Raw genomic sequence first — 22,499 nt, 5'->3', positions numbered from 1 at the left:
ATGCTGCCTCTGACAGCACAGAGCTGCTGTGGGGTTGGCAGGGGGGATACCTGTCTGCTTGCATTATTCAGAGTGACTTTGAATTCACATTTACCACTCGTATATCACAGTTAGTATGCAGAAGTCACTCAAATTACCTTGTGTTGAGATGTCTGCTGATATCAGAAATCCTTGAATGCAAAACTCAGAAAACTCCTGTTTGTTACCTACAGTATTCCCAGTGCTCAGGGGCTTTTCTGCTCAGAAGCCAATTTCTTTACATTTTTCTTTACCGGGTATATTTAGCCGCATTGATTTTTGTTGTCAGAGCTATGGCAACATGCGATCTCCCTGGAGCTCTTACACAAATCTCCATGGTGGTTGTGGAAGGATTCCTATTGGTAAGAGCAGATTTCACTCACTTTATTCCCTCCCTTGTCCCCACCAAACCAGACCAAACCAAACCACACCAATCCAGTGCTCTGGTTTTCCAATCTTACAGTGCTGTGGAAACATAATGGACAGCTGAGAAAGAATGAGGGCTTGGTTAGGTTTCCAAAGCCTAAAAAGTGGCAGATGGGGAACAGCAGATTTCCAAAACAGAGCAACGAATATAACTTTTGGCCTTGGTCCTGCAGAAGCAGATGCTGGTAAGACACCTCCCACCCAGGAGGAGATGATTCCCCTGCAGCAATGACCCATTGCTGCAGCAGGCTATTATTAAGGTTTGCTGCTACGAAAGTTTGCTGCCCCAGCTGACAATTTCCCATCTGAAGCTTAAAGAGCACAGAATTCCTAGGAAAGGATGGCTTAGGGGATGTTATTTGTCTAAAACGCACTGCCTGTTTGGTACAGTGATGTTGCCTGTGACCTTACATGTGTTAAAATTGCTGCCAGACACTAGCAAACGAATCCCTCCCGTCAGCAACACTTGCTCCACATTCACACCTCTCTTCTGCAGCCCTGAGGCTGTGGTCAGCACTCTCCTGTTCCCATTTTCTCTTCTCCCCCTTCCGTCCTGCATTTATTTATCACTCATAGGGTACAAACGATCCTTCCTGATGGCTTGACAAGGCACCTGAAATTGCCAAGGCCAGCGTGTAGGTACAGGGGTGCTGCTCCCACCTCTGCAGGCAGATGGGGTGAGCTCTCCCCAGGTCTGAGCAGACCAGATGCTGGCCAGCCCTGCTTAGCACAGCGCCCAGCCCAAGTCAGCCAGCCCTGCAGGAAGACATGCTAGGAGCTGAAGGCTGTGCAAATCAGGAGCACGTGGCTCCTGGCCAGCCCGTCCTGTGGGCAGATATCTCCTGCAAGTGCCTAGCCTTGGACCATCCCATCCATGTCTGTGTATTCACACAGAACATTAGCCTGGGGAAAACGCAGTTGCAGAGGAGACCTGAAGAAATGCAAGAGGCAGAGAGCCAGCTCCAACCGAAAGTCCATGGAAACCTGCTGCCAAGCTGAGGTCCTCCAAATATCTCTTTGGGATCAGAGTATCCAAAGCTGAGCACCTACATGGCCTTTGCAGCAGAGTTCAGCAGACTGGTTAATTCTCCAAAGAAACCCTGCATCCTGGGGGCAGCTCTGGGGTCTGAACTCACCAGCCCATTTTCCCAAGCAGATGCCAGCAGTAATGTCTCATTAGAATATCTGAGGAGTGTGTTTTGCTAATTGGCACTGTAGATGTACTGACCTCTGCTTTTGTTTCACTGGAGTCTGATTTTTTGTGATTGCATTTAGCAGTGACTGCAAGGAGAACTGAAGGAGAGGAGGCAAGGGAGAAGGGGGAAAGAAAAGAGAGGGAAATGCGTCCGGTTGTGACAAGACAAGCTGTCCAGCAAATCTTACTACAAAGGAGAGAGATTTTGGAAGGATGAGTCTGAGTATTACTGACAATTGTTCCTTCATCAGCGATATTTAACTTCTTTCATTCCCAACTGAGTGCTGCTTTGTCTGAGGACTTAAAACCTCTCCTTCCCTTTCCTTCTCCTCTGTGCAATTCTCTGCCCCCCGGGAGACCCAGTAATTCGTTTATTCCTCTGTCTCGTCAGCCTATTTCATCCAGCAACACCACTGAAGCGGGCTGGCACCCTCCCAGTAGCCACCTCCCTTTCCACCTGCTTGTCATCACCCATCTGCTGTGCAGTGCCTTGCACACATGCTTGCCCTCACACGCATGCACAGGAACAGGAAACATCTCTGAGAGCTGGACACATCGCCCAGATGTGGAACAGTTAGACATGGTTTGGAGAAAGGGGGCTGTGAGCAGCGTAAGGAGGGGGGTGGGTGTGCTCTGGGCTCCTGGCTGGAAGCAGGACACCTGCGAAAGGCATAGAGCTGTGGCTGCAAAACTACACCTGGGGATTGGTGTGCCATAAAATGTGCAATGCGTGCATGCCAGCCTCAGGGATGGACCTCAGAGAGGAGCTGGGGGGAGCAAGGGATAAGAGGATGCACCCTTTGCATCCCCCCTCCCTCTCCCTATGCCCCCACTGAGGAGCAGTGACAGGGCACACTCCTAGAAATTCAAAACCCATCCGAGACAACCAGCATCGATGCCATTTACCTTTTCTCATCATGTCTGTAAGATGTAGAGCTCCGGCCACTGGTCCAAATAAACATTTTAGAGGGTTGCCCAGTGTTGTTTTTGCTTGCTGCAGTGGGACGATGGAAGGACCTGGGGGAAGAGGGATAGTTTTTGTCACTGCCCATGCAAAGCAGCAGTACAAGTTACTTCCAGTGTGCCAAATCCCCTGTGGCTGTGCCCAGCGTGCTTTGAAGATGGACCATTCGTTAACGTGAGGTGAGATGTAAAATAATGGGGATGGCAGAGCAGTGGTGGAAATGAAGGACAAGTCTTGTAAGCCCTTCCTTCCTGTAATAACTGTAGTTTAGAAGGTGAAATAGCATCTATCAGCCACCAGCTAAAAAGTGTTTTTATGGTGATCACAGCCAGAAATGTGTTGTGTGTCCTTGGGTCTAATCCTCACGCTGGTGTTTCTGCACTGAGCAGGAGGGTGCAGAGCAGCTGTCCGAGGGCTGGAGGCTGTGTTGGATGTTGGACCGAGACCTCTCCTAGGCTAAGCCCCAAGGCTCCCTGTTGCTGGGAAATAAAATTATATATTTATCACTGCTCCCTTGAGGGTGTCATATGTGAACTGCCCGGAGGAAAGCCCAACTGGCTGTGCTCCCACAGCTCGAGTTCTCCTGGAGCCAGCCAGAGGTGGTGGTGAACTCTACCAGAGAGTCTGTTCTTTGAGCAAAACTTGGGCATGCATTAGAAGTAACCAGCAGCTTCTGCTGCCTGCCTGAGCTGGCTGAGCTTCCTCAGCAGGGAGGGAGCAGATTCACAAACTCCAGAGCAAATCACAGTAGAGGGCCTGTCCCACCAAGGGGGTGCCAGCGGAGGAAGGGGGCTGTCCTTCTTCCCCCTGGGGTCAGCGTGATTTCAGACACTCCTCATAGTGCCAGTGCCTTGCAGCAGTCCCTATGTGATTGCGTTAATGCTGCCTGCTTCATTAGCTGGGCAATCCAAGCTAACGGTCACTGTTTAGCACGCAATTGCATCCCTAATCTTGTGTAAAATCCTAACACTGATAGCTTTACATCAGCCACTCCAGAGGCCAGAAGTGACTGAGGTCTGAATTTCCTTTAGGTGAGGGTTAGCTCTGAGGTAAAAGCCTTCTGCAGACCAGTAATGTTAAGATCCCCCCTCCAAGGCCCTCCTTTGAAGACCTTTGTAAGACTTCTAAAATATAATGGCTACAAGCTACACAACCATCTCCTCCTGGGGAATACTCCCACAGGGCAGCTGCTGTACCTGGTGTAACTTCTCTTTTGTACAGTCAGAGTCAGGATGCTGGGTTGGACCCTGGGATTTCTGCTCGGTTTTGCCTGAACAAGGTTGTTTCCTTCATTATTTACCCCATGTGGCCTCAACACATTTGCCTCTTGGCATTGTTGCCACAGAGACAGTCAAGAAGGCCAAGCTTTGGATTTTACAAAACACACCTTGTTCTTGGCACCGGGGATCTGTCCTGAATAAATGTACAATGCTTAAGGGAGAGGCTCAGAGTACAAACTGCACAACTCCTATGAACACATTTACATCCATGCCCAGGGCACTTCACTGCTCTGGGCTGACTTGAGAGCACCTCCAAGGGCTTGTGACACCAATGCCTCTGCCAGGGCTAACCCATCTTCTCTCATCTTCTCCCAGTCTTGTCTTCTTCTTGAACATTATCTTCCAATGGATTTTATGGACCTCACTAGAAAAGCTGATAAAGTTTCCACTAAGGAATATCAGCATGTCTCCCACCACCAGCAGCAAACACCTGAGGCCCGTGGTGTGAAGAGAACCTGCTGGTGAGGGCCTGCTTCAAATTGCTCCGAAAGAGACGTAATTCTGAGGGTGAATCTCAAAATCCTTAGCAGGTGCTTTGGGTATTATATTGTGATCTGCTTGCCCTAATTCCACTTGTCTGTGGCCATAGCAGAAGAATAAAGTAGACTAAGAGAGACAGCAATAAGCTAACTCATAAAAGAAATGTATCTACATTAGCAGACGACAGTTACCACTTAGGGAACATTTAACGCCCTGGCAGCAACAACAGTAAATCGTGAAGCAGCAACAGCAATATCAAACAGTGTATTTCTGCCCCGTGACCAGACCTTGATGTACCGCAAGCTAATGGCACGGTGCAGGACAGAGGGACATAAATAACCCTTTTCGTTGGAGCATCTCCGGAGCTCTGGCTCCACTACCTGACTAATCCAACTGGCAGGTGACCTTGAATTTGGGTTCCTTGTTATTGGAAGGGGAAAAATGGACATTGGGGAGCTGGTGTTAATGTACTGACAAACGTTTAGGAAGACTGATCGCTAATGATGCTGCATTAATGAACGCACCTCTATTTCTAGACCTTTTTCTAAATCTCCCCTGAGCTTGGAGCTGAGCTCTCCACCTAGGTTTTGAGCTGAAGGTTAATGTCCAGGACCCAGGGTGGTCTTCCTGGGCTCCCAGAGGACAGACTAAAGGCGGCTCCGTGTCCAAAAGAGGAGAAGAATGAGGCTGCCAGTGACAAGTCATCACATGGGGATGCAGCTCAGCTGTGGGCAAAATACAGGTGCATTTGGTTTTGTTTTTAAAGGCAAATTTTCTTTTAACTTATGGCACAGAGGCTGCTGAGACTGGTCCAAAGTCTCCCAGGAACTCTGTGGTGGGCTTAGTGGAGAAAATATCCTGGAAGAGGATGGGCAGTCACCTCTCCCCTGCTGAGGAGGGTGGACACGTGCAGATCCCCGTGTCAGAGAGCAAAGGCAGAGCCCTGCTTTGTGCAGTGCCAAGTCCCATCAGCAGCGTCGTCCCTTCCAGCTCCAGCTATGTGCAGCAGTGCCTCAGCTTCACACGCTTCCAAAAAAGACCTGATCTGAGAAGTGCATGGCTTTTAAATATCCCTGAAGAGATGTTTCATTTGAGGAAAGCAGTGCTAAAACCCTGACGGTGTGTGTGGGTAGGAGCACACAGAGGGGAACAGGGAGGGCACCAACTGCCCTCAGAAAGCCACAACAGAGAACGGGATCAGAGGAGCAACGTGGCTGGGGAGAGAGGTGAGGACAGAGGGAGATAAACAGCTGCAAGGCAGCACCCAGAGGAACAGCACAAACAGGCAGGGCAGCTATGGCAGGAGCGGTTTTTCTCCCACCTAATTCCCTGAGAGGGTCAATCATCTTTTATCTCCTTTAAGCCAGTCCCCGTGCCATCGAGAGCACCGGCCGGAACAAAGCAAAGGCAGAGGCGATGCTGAAACGGCTGCCCATCGGGAACTGAATGCTCTGGCACTATTTATTTTTGAGTCCACATTTGGATTAGCTGTAAAGAGCTGTGTGGATAAGCAAGCAGGCAATTACAGCTGGGACGTGCTGCTCATGAATGGAAACGGCTCCAATCTGCTCAGGACATATTGAAATTCTAATTCAGTTAGATTCCTTTAGTTACAGCATTCATCGCAGACGCTAAAAGAGATGGGTTTAAAAAATAAATACAACTCTTATGCCTCCTTTGGTCTGCCTTCTCTGCTCTCCTTTCCCCCCCTCTCCTCCTCTATTTTAGCTGTTGTTTGACTTTATTTTCTGTGGCAAAATGCAGCAGTCTGCATTTAGTAGCTTGTTAATTTTTACTAGGCTCTAGCAGCCTGCAGTGGGCTGAACGTGTTCGCTGCTGACGGGTGGGCAGTCAGTGTGAATACCAGACCACCACCGAGGTTTCACATGTCACGTCTTACTAAAGACCATTACCAAGAGATGTTTTTATTGCAAAAGTGCAGGCGTGAAACCAAGGTGCAGGGGATGTACAGGCAAAGGGGATGATTTGCACAAGCACTTAATTGACTTGTCCCTGCCTCAGAGCAGTGCACAAGCCTACCAGACCATGCTGCCTCCCTGGTGAGCAGGTTGGCTTCCTGCTTTAGATTTAGTTGTGCTGTTTCACCTTTGTAGGCAGCTGCTGTTGCACTGGGTTTGTGCAGGTATGTCAAGAAAAATCGGATCCAAAACAGTGGCTAGAGAAGAGGACCAGGAGTGCTGGACCAGCACTGCCAATGTGACCCAGCAATTCAAGCATGCTATTTAACTCTGCGTTACCTGATTTTCCCTGGCTGTCACTGAAAGACGTATTAAATCTGCTGGCATATGCAAAGACCAGTTAGCTGAATCTAAGTGTCTGGGATTGCCAGATGGGAGGAACAAGAGGAATGTGAGCTCAATCCCCCTGCCCACACTAGTGGTGTCTTGGACCTGCTGGAGGACCTCTGGACACAGACAGATGTTCAGTCAGGCTGGGAATAGTACTGACCACATTAGTGTGTAAACCTGGTTATCACATACACCGAGTAGAAATGACTTGTCTTCCTTAAGACTAAGAAATGATCTTGGTGGGGAAAGGCAGATTTAATAACCCCATCCTACAGAAATGAGACATGAAGATGTGAAGTAGGCACCTCTGCGGTAAATCAAAGAACACAGTTCAGAGCTCATGAGCACGTTTCCTCTTTGTCTTAGTACAAAATGGTAAATTCTGCAGTGTAAATACCCTGTGGTGATTTCTCACCCTTTCAGAACCTAGACTTCATTATCTGTAGCCCTTTGGTATTTGAATATGATCAGCAGTTGCAATCAACATTTCTGATAGATTCATGTGCAGAGATCAAATCCAGCCTGGGGAGCAAGCCTGCTGGAAAGTTAGAAATGAAATGGGCTACAATAAGGCAGAGGATTAGAAAGTTAGGAAACACAACATAAAAGATAATAATGATGTGCTCAGACAAGAGAGAATAGGAACAGCGTCATTTTGCAGAAAAGCAGTCACAATATCTACCAAAATAGTTGTATGAAGTGGATGGGAAATCTGGGGGAGTCAAGTGAGTCAAATGACTACAGAGACGAGGCTGATGAGCTGGGCTTAGTGCAATGCAGCACCAGTCTCTTAGGTAAAAATCAGTCTAAGCACTAAATCACCAGCTTTGTGGATGAGTTCAGCACACGATACACTGGATGGTACAAATGCAGACTTAGCCTCCCTAAAAAACTAATACCTTGAGAGCTTATGAATCTCTATGTAGACGTGTTCTTGTAATATACTTTTTAGCATAAAACCAATTTTTCTTGAGAGTCAGGAAAAAAGATAATGAGAAAGAACAAAAGCAAAGTCTCTATAAGGGAGAACAATGCATATGCCTTCTATGCAGTTTTGAGACAACAAAGGGAACAAAATCTCTGCAGTCCTCTGAGGCCAGCAGAGCACTCTGAACAGTGAAAGGGCCATGTCTCCAAAACAAAAGCCCAATGTATTTTGGTCTCATAACTGGTCTAGAATGAAAACAATGTCAGGAGCAGGCACAGATACTTTCATTCCTCATCTGCCAATAATCTATATTAATTACAGCAAGCATCCAGCTTCGAGCTATGTCACTGCAGTGCTATTAATGTTGAAGAGTATTGAGTTTCTAAGGAGGTGAATGTCTTTTTCTCTCCCTAATCATGATTACTTGGCTTAGTACTTGGGCTAAGCTTTTATTTAACCAAGATAAATGGATATTTCCAAAACCAGTAAGTTAACACTATGCATCACATTATTACTCTCTTTTCAGATTTCTTGCCTTGTATGCTATTTTACGCAGCTGCTAAACACAAATAACAATAAGAATAGGAAGGAGGAGCTGTGCAGAATTCCATATGGATTAAAGATTGAAAAATAAATAAATCTGGTTTTGACCCATTACTTCCCCATTCTATGCCAGCATTTCCCCTCAATCAACGTAACATAACTCTATTATTTTCTCCTATAATTTCCCTCTCTTGAAACATGAGCGCCCACACCACATTTCTGCAGACACCACCAGCCTAGCTGACTAATACTGTGTTGCTTTCTATTTGGAATCCCTCTTTATCATTTAAACTTATGTGCCAATGCTGTAGGTTAACATTCAGAAGAGCAGATGGGGAATTAGAGGCAAAACTTCTGTCAGTGATAACGGGGTTTCCATGCTTCATTTCCCCTAGGGCATGGGGAATGTTTTCCTTTTCGACAGTGCTGGGCAAAACTGCCCTAAGGAACTGGTGGTAGCAAGACCAGGCTCTGGCACCACATTGAAATAATCAGGATTTTCAGTTGTGGGATTTTCAGAGTGTGTGGGATATGTCTGTATTTTCTACTTTTAGGGAAACTTGACAATTGTCTCTCAATTTTCATCATTTTTGATGAAATTTACTGCTTCTACCTTTCCTAAGAATCCCCGAGCCCCAGTAATCAAGTGAATTTCATTCAATCAAAATGAAGAAAAGCTGTATTTACAAATTGACCTTGAAATCTTGTAGGTCATTCCCATCTCCTGTGGGATACAGCTGGTGTGTATCTCACTATAATTGCATAGTATAGCACTTTTTTTTTTTTTTTTTGTAAGTTTAACCAAAAATGTTTCTCATAAATGGCTATTCTAAAGATCCTGTTTGCTACTAAAAGCTAGTATTTGAATTCCTAAATTTATTTAGATCAATTTAAGCAAAAATGCCTGGGGGAAAGGTTGCTAAGCTATCAGCTAACACAATGCAGGTGACCTGAGCTGCCCCCGCTGCAACACTTGTGTGCCTCACTGTAATACAGCGTAGCAGGTAAATAAAAGCTGATTGTATTCCTCTTAATGTGCTCAGAAGGCTTTTCTCCTATATTAATTTGATAGCAGTAATCCAATTACAGAAAACATCATCAGAAGTTGTTGTAACACGGATTGCATTTTTATTTTATACGTTGCAAAATGTTAACTTTCACCCCCCTCTTGCTTCTCTCCCTTACATTGGAAATGCTGTTGTGAATTCCCCATCTCAGCAGTTTTTTTTGAAAGCTGATATATGAGCTTAATGAAGTCTATCATTTCAATGCTCTTTGATATGCACTTCAGAAGAGATTGGATACTGGATTCTCTTCCTATTTACAGCCAGGTCAGGAGTGAAATGCAGAAGCAAACAAAGGGTAGGGCAATGGCACAGAACTTCTCAGTGCCAGAGCAAACACTTTTCAGTTTGTTATGTTCCCTTGAGACCATGTTAGTCCAGTCCCCAGCTGGACCAGTGTCAGATGTTGTTTAAGAACCATTCTCCTTAAATTGGAAGGAAGTTCCAGTGTTTAAATAAAATCCCTGCTGAAAGAACACTCAAAAACTCAATCTTGACCTTCATGCAAACCAAAAAAGAGATTTTCAGTGTCTGTAAGGATTTAAAATTGATGTGGAACATTTTGTCCAGTAGTAACTTGAATTCCTCATAGTATATGTATTTATTTTTACCTTTTACCACAATGGCAACTTAAGTCAAATATTCAATCAAAGGTGAGCATTTTATCACCTTTCTGCTCTGATGTCTGAGTCAGATGCTTAAAAAGTAACACCAGCAGCTCTGTAAGTAGTGGATGGATAAAGAACAGGTAAATCAACCTTTTGTGCTGTATCTCAGGGAACGTTTTCTTCTTTTCTTTATCTTGGTGAAGCCATTTGCTATCAGACCTTGCCACTATCAAAAGTGATCTGCAACTGACACCATACAGCTATTGGAAAACATTGCTACTTGAGTAATTTTGGCTGCTAGAGTGTTCCCGGTCACACCAGTCTGCAGGTGGGATGTTCTGGCTGGTGGCAGGAGCCTTGCTATTAAATGTTTTCTGACTGGCAACAGGCCAGTCAGAAAATTTGCTTCCTCTTTCTCAGGTGCAGAGAAAGGCAGTATTTATTTAATCTAGAAGGTAGAAAGCTGGAGCAGACTTAGAAAGATCATTGCCCAGCACCTTTCCACAGCTTCCCTTCATACCCCCAGAAATGTTTTTCTTTACCACTGCTTTAAAAGCTCCTGCCTCAGTCATGGCTGCTGGGGCAGCTCTGCTTTTGGTAGCCAACTCCTCTGGGGTCTTCTTTTCCCAGCCTAGGCAGGACGTGGAGGTTTCCACAGGGTGACAGAAGATGCTTGTCCAAGCCATTGCTACCAGCAGTCCTCCCAGAGGATACACCACCAGTGTTAAGATGAAGGACTCCCTCTGAGACAGCACAGCTGGTTCTGCTTCTGTAAGTTTTGATGCACAAAATAAATTCCTGTGAGGTATGCAGGTACTGGGCATTGCCTACTGAGCAAAGAGATCCATGTGTGTGTTCTTATCTGTGTCCCTGCTCTGACTCCGTGCCCCTTGCAGTAAATGCAAACGGAAAGTCCATTTAGCTCCAGGAGTGCTCTGGCCCACCTTTCTGGTCACCTCTAAAAGAGCATCACCCCAAACGTCACCTTGGCAGTACTAGGGGGAGTGCCAGCAAGTGCAATAAATAACTGATAGTATTTCCTACAGCATCTGTACTGTCACTTCCATGGAAAACACGGAGCTGATCTAGGAGGACTTAATTGGGGAGCTGTAACACAATCACGGTGAAAAGCAGCACTGGAAGACCGCCCGTGGATTTCAGCAGATCAGATTCCCCGTAGTTAAACTAAATGTCATCACACCGTACGTGGCTGCTGATTTCAGGTTTGCTAATTTGTAAAACAATGTGAAGAACATGCTGCAGTTGTGAGTGGAGCAGCTGAATTATAGGTACTTACACAGCACAGTAGGGATATGAATTCTGTTTATTGCACAAACCTGCCTCTATAATTAATAGAAATAGTAACATTTTCTTGCTCTGCTTCCATTAATTCAGACTGATAGCTTTGGAAGATTGGATTGGATTAGGAATTGCTTTTTTATTTTTTTTTTTGGAAGAACAGGATAGAATCACAGGACTTTCTTGGCTTTTTTGCATCAGTCCTGATCTCCTTCATTGTGCAAGGAGCAAAATTACTAGCAATGCCCTGTTGTTTGTAACAGACCATCTGTCACCATAATTGTAGCTTTATTTTGTTTTTCCCATGCTTCTGGGAGAAAAGACTTAAACTTCCCCAGCTGCCTGTCTGCACTGAACATTATGAAATGTATTTTAAAACCTTGAGAAACAGCCACAGTCAGTCCAAAGCCTGCTTAAACCCCAGCAGTTCTCCACTAACGTTGGCACCTCCTGATTAAAACTGGCTTCAGGGCTTACCTAACAAGCTGCAAATGATCTGAACAGCCATGACTCCTTCAATGGGGGTTTTATAGGCCTTTCCCTCTCTTTTAGGAGGCCTGAACATACCAAGGTTTCAAATTGTGCTTTATTTATCTCAGTGGTATGGCACAATAAGCACTGTTGATACTTTATTGTGGTGGATAGGAGGGCATGGCATGAAGCAGAGCTGATGCATGGGTTGGTTTAGCCATCTCTGGCAACAAATAAAATATAGCACAGGCTTCAGGCTGGGCTTATTTTAAATTTTGGGACTTTTTAGGGACTGGAAGAAGGGAGTGGCTGGAAAAGTGGCGTGAAAGCTGGGCTGCTGCTGAGGGGCAGTGGACTTCACCTCGCCTGGTGGAAAGCTTTGCCCCAGCACAGCCAGCAGCCTCGTCCCTCTCAGGGTCAGAGGCATGGGAATGGGTATGTCAGGGAATACTTATTTTCCCAATGGTTCATTGAAAAAATATTAATCTTAATATCTTTCTTACATGAAGTACATAGTGACCACTGAGCTGCTCTAAGGAGGACCTTTTATTGATACGACTCCGTAGCCAAGTGTAATGCAATTAAATGAGTGGATTTCATTACGTATATTGACAGGGTGTCACTGACGATTTCCATTCCCCCTATTATTTCTATAAATAAAGTCATGCCATAATCAGAAAATATGAACGTGCTAAGACCTCCATTAATTCTTCCCCATACTAATCTAAGAGCTGGGCAGATGTTTATTAATACCTTGTTACACTGCATTCATCAGCTGTTACCAAGAATAGAAAGGCTGAGACCTGATCTCATGCTGAAGGTTAAATAAGAGCAGATCTGCCTAAATCTAGACTTCTGATTGACTTTTTGACAATATTTTTGTTCCCTATCTAAATACTGTTTAAACTTTTAACCTTTCTTTCTCTCTCCCTCCTTCCTGATGTTCTGTGGACCACTCCTGAAGCCCAGTGGCGTTCCCCTCCCTGCAGCCTGGAGTTCAGCAGTCCTTCAGCTGCATGCTGACATCTCTTTTGATTTCAGTGGAGCTGAATCACATCAGCCTATGACCTGCCCTCTGTTTCTCCCTCCCGGAAGGTATTTAAGGAGTAATGGTGCAAGGTGAGAGCCCAGGTCCACCCCACTCAGTGCTAGGCCCTGGCTAATGCCTGCTGATGGTGCTTGGGGATGGCCCTGAGGAACAGAAGGTATGGATGGACCTGTGCTGAGCTGTGGAGGTGCTGTGACTGACTGGTGGGACCTCATGCACCCTTCTGGGTCCCTGTTGTTGGCAGGGACAAAGCTGGAGCTGGTTTGTCCTCTGGCCCAAGCCATCTCCCATTGTTGCCTGCACTGGCTCCTCTGCCAAAGCAGCTCCACGATGTAATTACTTTCTCAGTGAAAGTACTTTTTTCCTTCTTCAAATATTAAAGAAGGAAATCTTGACTTCTTTGAAATGTAGTGCTCTTTAACCTAGGGTCACTCCCTGATCTTCTCCTCCCCTATTTCTCTAGCACTTTCTCTTCCCACTCTCCAATCTTCCTCACCACCTGGTGTGGGCTGAGGCAGCTCTGAGCCTCTCACACTGCCTTTGGTGGGGCTGCACTGCCTCGTACCAGCAAATCAACTGTCCTGTGACCTCTGCAGACACTGCAGATGCTCTCGTGTGCAATGTCCGTGCCTACGTGGCCGTATTGAGGCAGCTCTGGGCTTCGGGCTGCTGCCAGCCTTCCTGGTGTGCTCAGGCTGCCTGTGGGGGAAGGAGGTGCTTGATTTCTGGGATAAGACAACTGATGTACAAACAGTGCTGATTCACATCAGATGTTCACTGAAACAAAACATTAGATACACATCTGTCTTACTGCATTGGGGCTGCAGTGGATCCAATTTCCTTATTTTAGGAAAAGTTTGAATCTTGCTAGCAAAACTCAGTGAACTTTTACTGAAGGACTCAGGCTCCCAGGCTATTTCTTTTCCCAGCTCATAATTATTGTAATTTTTTGCAAGCTCATTGTATTTTCAGGTACACTAACATGGATGAGATGAAATTGTACATGTCTTGTGATCTTGTCTCCCCTGATTACTGGCCTGTTTCAGTTCCTCATTTAAAGCTAAACAAAGGACGGCTATTCCCACGACTGGCCTTTATTTTTGGGGGTAAGATCTAACGCACTAAAACAGGTGGGGCAGCTCTTGGTCTGAACCTGCCTTGATGTTTTTGGTTGGGCAGCACTTGAAACAAAACTAGAGCATGTTGTGAGCTGTCCAGGGCTGGGGCTGGCCTTTCATTGCTGCTACACCCAGCACCAAGCACCTGGGAGGGTTTGATCTTCATCAAGCCTTAAAGAAAAATTTGAGTAAGAATGTTTTCAAGATAGGCTGTCCACACTACTGTGGAGGATAGGCATGACCCAATGCCTATCCCATGCTCATCCATCCAAATCCTGGATCGATGAACTGGCTGATAAGTACTTTGAAATGCAAGTGTTGGTGGCCAGCCCAACCTACTGCCCCCATCCCATCCCATCCCATCCCATCCCATCCCATCCCATCCCATCCCATCCTCAGAGACAAGAAAGACAGATGGAAAACAGCTCAAAAAAACAACAGACAGGGCCCATGTCAAAACTCCTGACGCTGGGAAACAAGAAGGTGGATGCAAAATTAGACTGCCTGAACCTGCAAAATGTGTATGCAGATACCCATGCTGCTCCTGTACTCTCTCCTGGCTTGATTTCAATTACAGTACTCAGACCTTGCTTTGTATAAATTAATTTGAAAGTTCTGTAGAAAAATCAAATCAAATCAAAAATCTTATGTTGCTTCCACCACTTTTTAGCCCCTGCCCATCTCCTTTGAGTTGGATGCTGCTTGTCTATTATCTTGTCTGCCACCTCTGAAATTACCCACTTACTTTTTGCACTCTCTTTTCCTTTCTCAGAATTGCATTTGCAGAAATGTACATAAACACCTATTCTTCAGGTCAGCATTTCAGTTAGTTTTAAATTGTACATTTCTATTTCCTAGGTCTTTACTTATTTATTATTAGTTATACTGAGTCTTCTTCTGAGTGTTTGCATTGATCCTGATAACTCTGTTGGGTTCTTATCTGTATAAATAGATCAATAGCTTTTGGATTGCACTTTCTGAAGCAACAGACTGAGAGGCTTGCTTCAAACTTGAAAGCTTATGTACTGAATTTATTAATATAGCCAGCCATTACAAATGTGTGATCCATAAAATGACTTCAACCTCATTTAAAAATAACTGAATTTTGTACATCTTCTTCCTGGCTAGTTGTATTTTGCAGTTGCCTAAGTTTAGTAACACCTTCTTACTTTAAAGACTCAAAGTAAAGTTCAACAGGGGAAAGGGTACTAACAGGGTCATGATGAAGTTCTTTCTGGAGTTGACAGGGTTGGGATAATTGCGGGTCCCAGCAGTCAAAGGGTGCGTGGAGCATCCTGGGCTGCTCAAAGGGACTAATCTAGTTCCTTAGGAATTAACAGGATTAATCTAATAGGAATCAATCTCCCATCTCAGATAGGAGATGCTCCCTTCTCTTAAACTGCAGCAAAACAACTCCCCCTCTAAGCTGATACTGAATTGAAGTCAGGCACAGAACAAGACTTTCCATTTTTATTTCTAGCTTGCTCAGAAAAGACCTCTTTGCGCTGTCTTTCTCCAAGCCAATTTTGGGCTAAATAAGAAAACATAGTTCTACAAAATCTCAGTGTGAAGCCAGCAGAAACACAGCAAGATAATAGTGTCGCAAGATAAGGGGGATTAAGATTACCTCTGGGCTTTTTTGAGAAACAGGGGGTGAAAAAGTTAATGGAATGCTCAACTGGGAGATGTTGCTGGGACCTGCAAAAAAAATGATAGACCAAGATAGCTTGTCTTAGTGCACAGCAGTTGCTCCTTGTGAAACACCATTGCACATCCAGCCTTTTCCATGTACATTGAATTCTACATGGCTGATGACATGGAGTCTTTTGGAGCTCTGGGTAATGAAGCTGATAATTTCCAGCTGATGTACGTAATAAAGAAGTGGCTGAAGCAAAATGATTTGGCCATTAGCAAAATTAGAAATACAACAGCTGGCAATGCAGTAGCATAATCATTGCAGGATGGGTGCTGTGTCTCCTGTTGGCTGTTCAAGGATCCCTTGGAGGGTGGGGTGAGGATTCATGCACAATTTGTTACCATGGTGGAAGGCTCTGCCTATCGATTACACCTCATTTAAGAAGGTCTGGTGGTTACATCCCGTCTACTTGTGATATTTCTGGGCCAATTTGGCTCTTGCTTAATGCAGGAGACGGCTCTGGTGCAAGCATGGCAGTGCCTCCTACGTTCCGCTTGCAAGGACAGCACACACTGAGAATTTACTTGTATTGTTGTGGAAATTATAAGCTACTTTAATCACTGTGGTGAGTTTAAGTGGAATATTCTGCAGAGACAATAACAACCACTGACAGTCCAAATTCAGCGGAGGCCTGATCCAGCTTGTATTGAAACTGAAGTAATATTTCTATTGTACTTAATGGACACTGGCCTCAGACTCAAAAGAGTGCACTTCAGATTGAACTTCTCTGCTTTTGCAGAGATCTTATTAGATTTGCAGAGTTGGTATTAGATTTGCTCAGTGGTATGAGAACATTACTATGCCGTTAAATTACTTTTTCAGTTAATAATAAATTCTTTTCTACAAGGATTTTTTTTTAAGTCCTTTTTACCTGTTTGCCTTCAACTGGTTAGGGAATTCATTCTGTCTTTCTGTTTCAAACTATTACACAGAGATACCCTGCAGGAGGAAACAGCTCTTGTCCACTTCTCAGATGAGTACTCTGCATGCTAAACTTCTTGTCCCTTGTGCAGGATGTCACTGTTTTACTGCTGGAACCAAACTAAGAAAACCTTCAAGAATTAATGGGAAGCCTCCATCAGAACAGGTTTTGACCCCAAACTTTTCCAGGGTGGGGCTCAGCACTGCCTTCTGGGGAAGTGGTCCTCAGCTTCTCATAGTTGAGCCTTTTCTATCACAACATACAGATAGACTTTGTGAGCACATTTCCAATGAAACCGATCTCTGAGATGTGAACTGTGATATATTATTTGTAGTATTTACATCTATAATACCAGCAGTGTGCTGAGTGCCTTGTAAAGGTGGTGGAGGACAAAGTCCCTGCCCAAAGAACTTAATAGTCATATCTTATTCAAAATGAAAAATATCCATACTTTGAGCCTGTATGATACTGGATTAAAAAGGCTTTTCTCCTTACATTAGCACACAGAAATACAGCCCCCGAGGGAAACGGAGGAGAAAGCTGTGGAGCCCAGCTGGGATCAGGGAAGATTGGGCCCCACCGTGCCTCCCTGGCTGGTTTTCCCTGTGCAGAAGATGGATGGGGGCAGCAGTGGGGATGTAGCCCCCAGAGCTACCTGTTCTAGCAGCAGCCTGTGCTCTTGGGGCATGACCAGGTTGCTTGTCCTGTTTGTCAGAAGTAAAGAGGGCCTCAAACATGGTTCCTCCTCGATATTTTGTCACATCACATTTACTTGCTATTTCTACGTGCAGCACATCACAGTGACAAAACCGTTTCTAAAAATATATTAAATATATTTCATCTGTGATATCATTAAAACTGAATGAAAAGTAAATCATAGCATCTGAAGAAATCTTTGAGAAAAGTCTAAATTCCTGCATCAAGTATCATTGACGTTCAGTGGAAGTGGGGTACTTCTGCCCTAATGAGCACCAGTGAGAGCGAAATGGAGCACAGTGCTCAGGTAGGAAACAGCAAGCACATCTATCTAAAACATTTTTGAGGTGAGGAAGGCAAACCCACCATTACACGTTGCAGGCTGAGAAGCAAAGCTGATGAGAGTTTTGAAGCCCTAAGTTGCAGCTAATTGCAGAAGTCTAATGTGTTTCCACATGAGTGAGGCTTGTAAGCACAGGACTGGAAAATTAGGATTAGCAAATGAGTAAATTAAACTGAAATTTGGGCAAAGAGATAGGAAAGTAGATTTAAGTGCTTCAGCCATCATGGGCTTTGCCTTCCAATGATTATTTTTTTTTTTCCTTCGAAAACAGTCTATGAATTCGCACTGGATTTGAAATTGTTTCCATTACAGACACTAGAGATTTTGCAGGGAAATCAGCTGGCATTATGGAAGAACAGTAACAAGAACACCACCAGAAGAGATGTAGGCTGAAAGTGCTTCCGTTTTGATTTAATGATCTCGCTTTTGTGAAACTCTCAGCACACAAACAATTCCTGGGCTTCACTCCTGGCCACAACACAAAGGCAAAAATACTCCATGCAGACCTTGCTGAGCCGCTTCTGGATCCCAAGAAAATGTCTGTAACAGTCTAACCCCAAATCTGACTTTGCAGGGTTAATTATCTCTGAGACCTAGGCAAGACACAAAGAAAACTGCACAATACAGGCAGGACAAATGACTGGCAATTGACTGCACAGTGGGGACGTGACCCAGTGGTGGCAGGCAGGGGACACCTGTGGCAGACCCCTGGGGTGTGCAATGTGCCCCAGCACCTCCACTAAGCTCCCTGCCAAATCTGCTAAGCTAAATCCACTTCCCAGCAATAGCATGTTGATTAACACAGGAGTTGGGGTAAAGAAGCCTCATGCTGATGCTGGAATGAGCCAGAAAGCTCAAACATGGAGAAAGTAACAAGCGTTAGAGAAGAGCAGGTTGGGCATTACCACGATGGCTTCATCACTGCGCTGTCTTTCCAACAAGGACATGGAAAACCTGACATTGTATTTGCTCTCAAGGAACATTGTAAGGGTGTTAGCATTAGGGGAACAGAGATGTGGAGCAGTCTGGCTACTTTCCATGGTCGTACCTACTGAGCCACAGTTAGATCCAAGGCTTCCCTCTCCAATTTGCAAGGTTAGAGCACGCTGATTTCATCAACAAGGTCATTTTAGCACCAGTGCTTAATCCAAACCCTAGTCAGATATTTTTTTTAGGAGATTTGAGTAATCTCTTTAAGAGAATTAACAAGTGCTGAAGTCCCAAGGAACAATCATCCCTGTCTGGAGCACAAGGATTTGAGGTCAGAGCTAGGTGAAGGGTCTTTTTAAGGCAGGCTGGAAACAAAACAAATTCCTTTTAGAACCAGACTGCTTACAGTGAATAGAAGCACACAGCCTACAAGTGATTTTAGGTTGCTTTTTGGGTTCAGCTGTTGGGCTGTTCTGGAGGCAGCCCAGGATGTGTGGCACCGATGCAGCGGTATTGGTAAGGCAGGGGTTGCTCCAAGGGGCTCCCCTCTGAGCCACAGTCACCTGCAGTCTCTGGCCAAGTGACTCATGAATGTTTTGATGCCTTTCCAATGTGTCACCACATGCTGCCCATTGGCCCTTCGTGATACAGTGCTGGCCCTGGGGCTGTGTGTTGGGAGAAAATTTCTAGTTAAGGGAAAATTCACTCAAAGTCACTCATGCTCAAATACCAAGCTGTTAATCTTCAGTAAATCCTGGTTCAGATTTTTTTTTTTTTTGGATAAATGCTTAAAAAGATTATCAATGGATATAAGGTCAAATGTTCATTTGAGGCTCTTGGGTAAAATCTTGGGAAGTGCTTTGAGGAATTGGCTTTGAATCCCTGCATCCAAAGCTACTCAGCATGTTCTGGTTGTTGGATGGATATGAAATAAACCATTCCTACATGCCCTTGGCTGAGAATATGTGGTTGACATCACATAAGATTAGCCCTCCTCTTGCAGATTGCTCCAAGAATAATAACAGAAATCCCACAAATGCAGTGTTCCCACAAGGTTCCTATCATGTCAGGCAGAATGGCCAGGAAACAGCTCACGGCACTGTTGTGATATTAACCCTTACACCCCCCTTCTCCCCAAAAGACCGATGAAATTTTATCTAGATCCAGAAACAGAGGATGTCATGTTGGCCCTGCGTGGGTGGCTGCTGCGGATGCTCATCTCAGGCACCCTGCTGCTTCACAGCTGGCAGTGACAGATAAATTTATCAGTCATCTGAGCCAAGGTTCACCAGATGGAATTGCATTCTGCTTAGAGGGAATATTGGACTATTGCAGCCTCAAGCGTGGAAGTAGTTTTGGGTATTAAACTCATTTTAGCTTCCAAGCTTTGGACTGAGAGAGAATTCGGAGCATAAATGGGAATCCTGAGGCCAAATACCCCAAACTTGAGAGCACATAAAGCAGCAGTCATACCTGGAAATGGTATTACAGCTCACCTAGTGAGGTTTTACAGGGAAGTTTTCTATCCAAGACATAGAAAGCTTGTTATATATGTGTGGCTGATAAATTGCAACAGCAATGATTTTACCATAAAAAGAAACAAACCTCCCATTAGACAAGTAAGAAGCAGCATTAAATCTCATTCCTCTACATACAAGAGACATTTATATAGGGACCTAGAAATATTTTGATACTTGGAAAAATGGCAGCTTAGATGAATAAAGAGAAGAACCTAACGTAGCATATAGCAATCTTCTTGGCAAGGCCTAAAAAACTGAAGGTAAAAGATACATGGCAGGTGCTGCCTAAAGGAACATAACAGTTACACAATAGACAGCCAGAGAATATGGTAAATACAAGAAGAAATTGTTGTTAAATTCAACACACCCCTGGCAGACCGTTCAGACCAAGCAATGGGGTTTAGGACACCCACTGCACTCACTGCAATCCGCTGCTAACCACATCCCGGTGGCCTGGCTGGCTGTGGCTGCTGCAGAGGTGAGAAGAGGAAAAGGGGCAAAGAGGATGCTAAAAGCCTGACCGTAATGCAGGCCTGACCCTGAGATACTTTCTTCTATTAATACCAGACTGAAAATCTGAAAGTCTGAAAGCGTAGTGAAAGTACATTACAGGAAGGCACGCAGCATTACACAAGTCATTGAATGTTCATTCCTTGGTTTAACATTTGTTTCAGCACAAACTCTACCAGCTCCATGGGATCGGTTCCAGGTTTATTCCAGGGCAACACTGAACAGCTAGTGCCTGAACCAAGGGGCCTGTGAGGCTGCCAAAGAAAAACACCGGGGTTAGAAGCAGCAGCTGCTACTGCCTAGCTCAAAGGTTTGACATGAATTTCGAGGAGCAGAAGCGGTCCCCATTCAGACTCCTGGTCACCGAATCTTCCCCCGATCAATCAGAAGATCTCCAGGCCATGCTGGAGACCCGCAAGTCTCTAAAAGCTCAGCTAAGCTTTCAGATGGTTATCACAACAGAGCTTTAAGTACAAATGTACAGCATCTGCCAGCAGTAATGAAAGCCTTCTGATGGGCCTCTCTGTAATATTCATACTTTATGATATCCTAAAACCACCTTGTCCTGTATCAAACTCATCGCTATTTGCAGAAAGAAAATCAACACATAAAAAAACCTGAAACAAACATAAAACAATGAAATGAGAGAGACTTCCTTAGTGGTTCTCAGAGACGAGGTGCCTAAGGGTATAGAGTTACTACATAATTTACAGGTCAGGAATACACACACCTACCATATGGGTATCACACTCACGTACCGTTACCTTTCTGCACGTAAGCACACAGAACTGGTGGGGTAGAACCAAACAACTAAACCTTGCTTCTTTTTCAGCCCCTCGGCTGCAGACTGAAGCCTGCACAGACTGCAGGCCGCTGCTGGCAGCAAGCTCGCACAACGCACTGCTCATACAGACATCTCTTTTTGGTGGCGCTTTCAGAAACACAGGGTTCAGTTCACATTGTGGCTGTGTCAAGTGAGGAACTAGGAAGCGCTGATACTTGGAGATGCATCATCAGGACTTTTTTGACGTGATATACCTGAATGTTACAGCTGTACCTCAACACTGCTGGGAGCTGTAGCAGCAGGGTTTATGGCTGTTAACGCACAGCACACTGCTACTAGCGATAGCATTAACATAGATCTCCCAATACCAGTGCTCTTTATTATTAAACAATACTAATAACATATATTTTCACCTGTAAGCAGAAGCATGTGCTGAGGGCATTCCCTAGCAAGCCTGTGCCTTTTACTCCCCAGCCGTGCCTTGCTCAGAGCGCAGCCCCGCTGACCCAGCTGGGGCACACATGGATGTCCCCGAGGCCATCTCCTCAGCAACTGCAGCCAGATGAAACACCCAAAACATCTGCCTCCTGCTCACTGTCCCTTGGTGTTTTTGCTAAAGTGGGTGCTAAGCCTCTTACCTGAAGGGCAGAGGTACAACCTATGTATCAATCACAAAGCAGAACGGTCGGCTTGCAAACAAGCTAACTTTTGGTACTATACTGACTTCAGACTTGTAAAAATAACATTATTTTTTTTCTACTGTGTTGTTTCTAAACACGACCTGAGGTCATAAACTAATACAGGGAGCCAATGCCAGGTGCTCAGATGATACAAATTGTCGTTAGGGATCTGTTAAAGTTAGTTGAAGCATGACAAGGTAGAGTGATCAGCTGCTGTGTGCTTGCTGGCTCCAGGTGCTCTCCATCCCGGCCAGATTGGGAGCAGATAAAATGCTCACCCAGGAGACATAGGAGTTGGTTTGCTGGGAGCAGTTTTGCAGAGCTTCTTGCTGAGGTGCTTTGAAGGAAACAGCTTTTGGGAGTGTTGGCCAGAAGAAGGACGAGCTGTGTGATATGGGGGAAGGTGTTTGCAAGCAAGGGGGAAAACACCATTTGTACGTTCAAGGTACTGCATCTAGCACTCTGAAACTATTCCCTTTGTATCTGTTCATTGCTTCTTTGAACATTCAGTTCAAGTCAGGCTGACTGTATATGCTTTCCTCCTTGCGTAGGCATGCAGGTATGGGAGAAAAGTGCAGAAAAACACGTATTGATTTATACCTATCACTCTTTGACAAGAGCAGATAGTGGGTTCAGGGTTTTAGTTCAGCTGATGGACTGTACTAAA

The 22,499-nt window shown here is 45.0% G+C and overlaps 1 protein-coding gene and 3 long non-coding RNA genes across 14 annotated transcripts in view; 3 read left to right on the top strand and 1 right to left on the bottom strand.

Annotated features, from left to right (window-relative positions):
- The window catches only part of LOC106018681 (uncharacterized), a 29,650-nt gene extending 27,088 nt beyond the window's left edge, over nt 1-2,562 (top strand). The window contains exon 5 of the long non-coding RNA XR_011811294.1: nt 1,339-2,562. This is a non-coding gene — a long non-coding RNA (uncharacterized lncRNA). The remainder of the gene's footprint in view (nt 1-1,338) is intronic.
- Nucleotides 1-22,499, bottom strand: part of LOC101796828 (calcium-activated potassium channel subunit beta-2) — a 128,894-nt gene that overhangs the window by 12,506 nt on the left and 93,889 nt on the right. For 6 of the 9 annotated variants that reach the window (XM_013104326.5, XM_072042342.1, XM_027464039.3 and 3 more), the window contains one exon: nt 2,546-2,656. The exons of the other annotated variants lie outside the window; for them this stretch is intronic. In XM_013104326.5, the coding sequence (XP_012959780.1) occupies nt 2,546-2,656 (111 nt within the window). The remainder of the gene's footprint in view (nt 1-2,545; nt 2,657-22,499) is intronic. 9 annotated transcript variants of the gene reach the window in all.
- Nucleotides 8,974-12,159, top strand: LOC106018680 (uncharacterized). The gene is made up of 3 exons (XR_002404403.4): nt 8,974-9,147; nt 10,446-10,586; nt 10,862-12,159. It is a non-coding gene; the product is annotated as an uncharacterized lncRNA (long non-coding RNA).
- LOC110353634 (uncharacterized) overlaps nt 22,143-22,499 on the top strand; it is a 31,820-nt gene continuing 31,463 nt past the window's right edge. For all 3 annotated transcript variants that reach the window (XR_002404401.4, XR_002404400.4, XR_002404399.4), the window contains exon 1: nt 22,143-22,277. This is a non-coding gene — a long non-coding RNA (uncharacterized lncRNA). The remainder of the gene's footprint in view (nt 22,278-22,499) is intronic.

The sequence above is a fragment of the Anas platyrhynchos genome, chromosome 9 (assembly GCF_047663525.1).
Source record: "Anas platyrhynchos isolate ZD024472 breed Pekin duck chromosome 9, IASCAAS_PekinDuck_T2T, whole genome shotgun sequence".
NCBI lineage: Eukaryota > Metazoa > Chordata > Aves > Anseriformes > Anatidae > Anas > Anas platyrhynchos.
The sequence above is the reverse complement of the archived record's forward strand: the minus strand, read 5'-3'. Positions and strand labels throughout refer to the sequence as shown.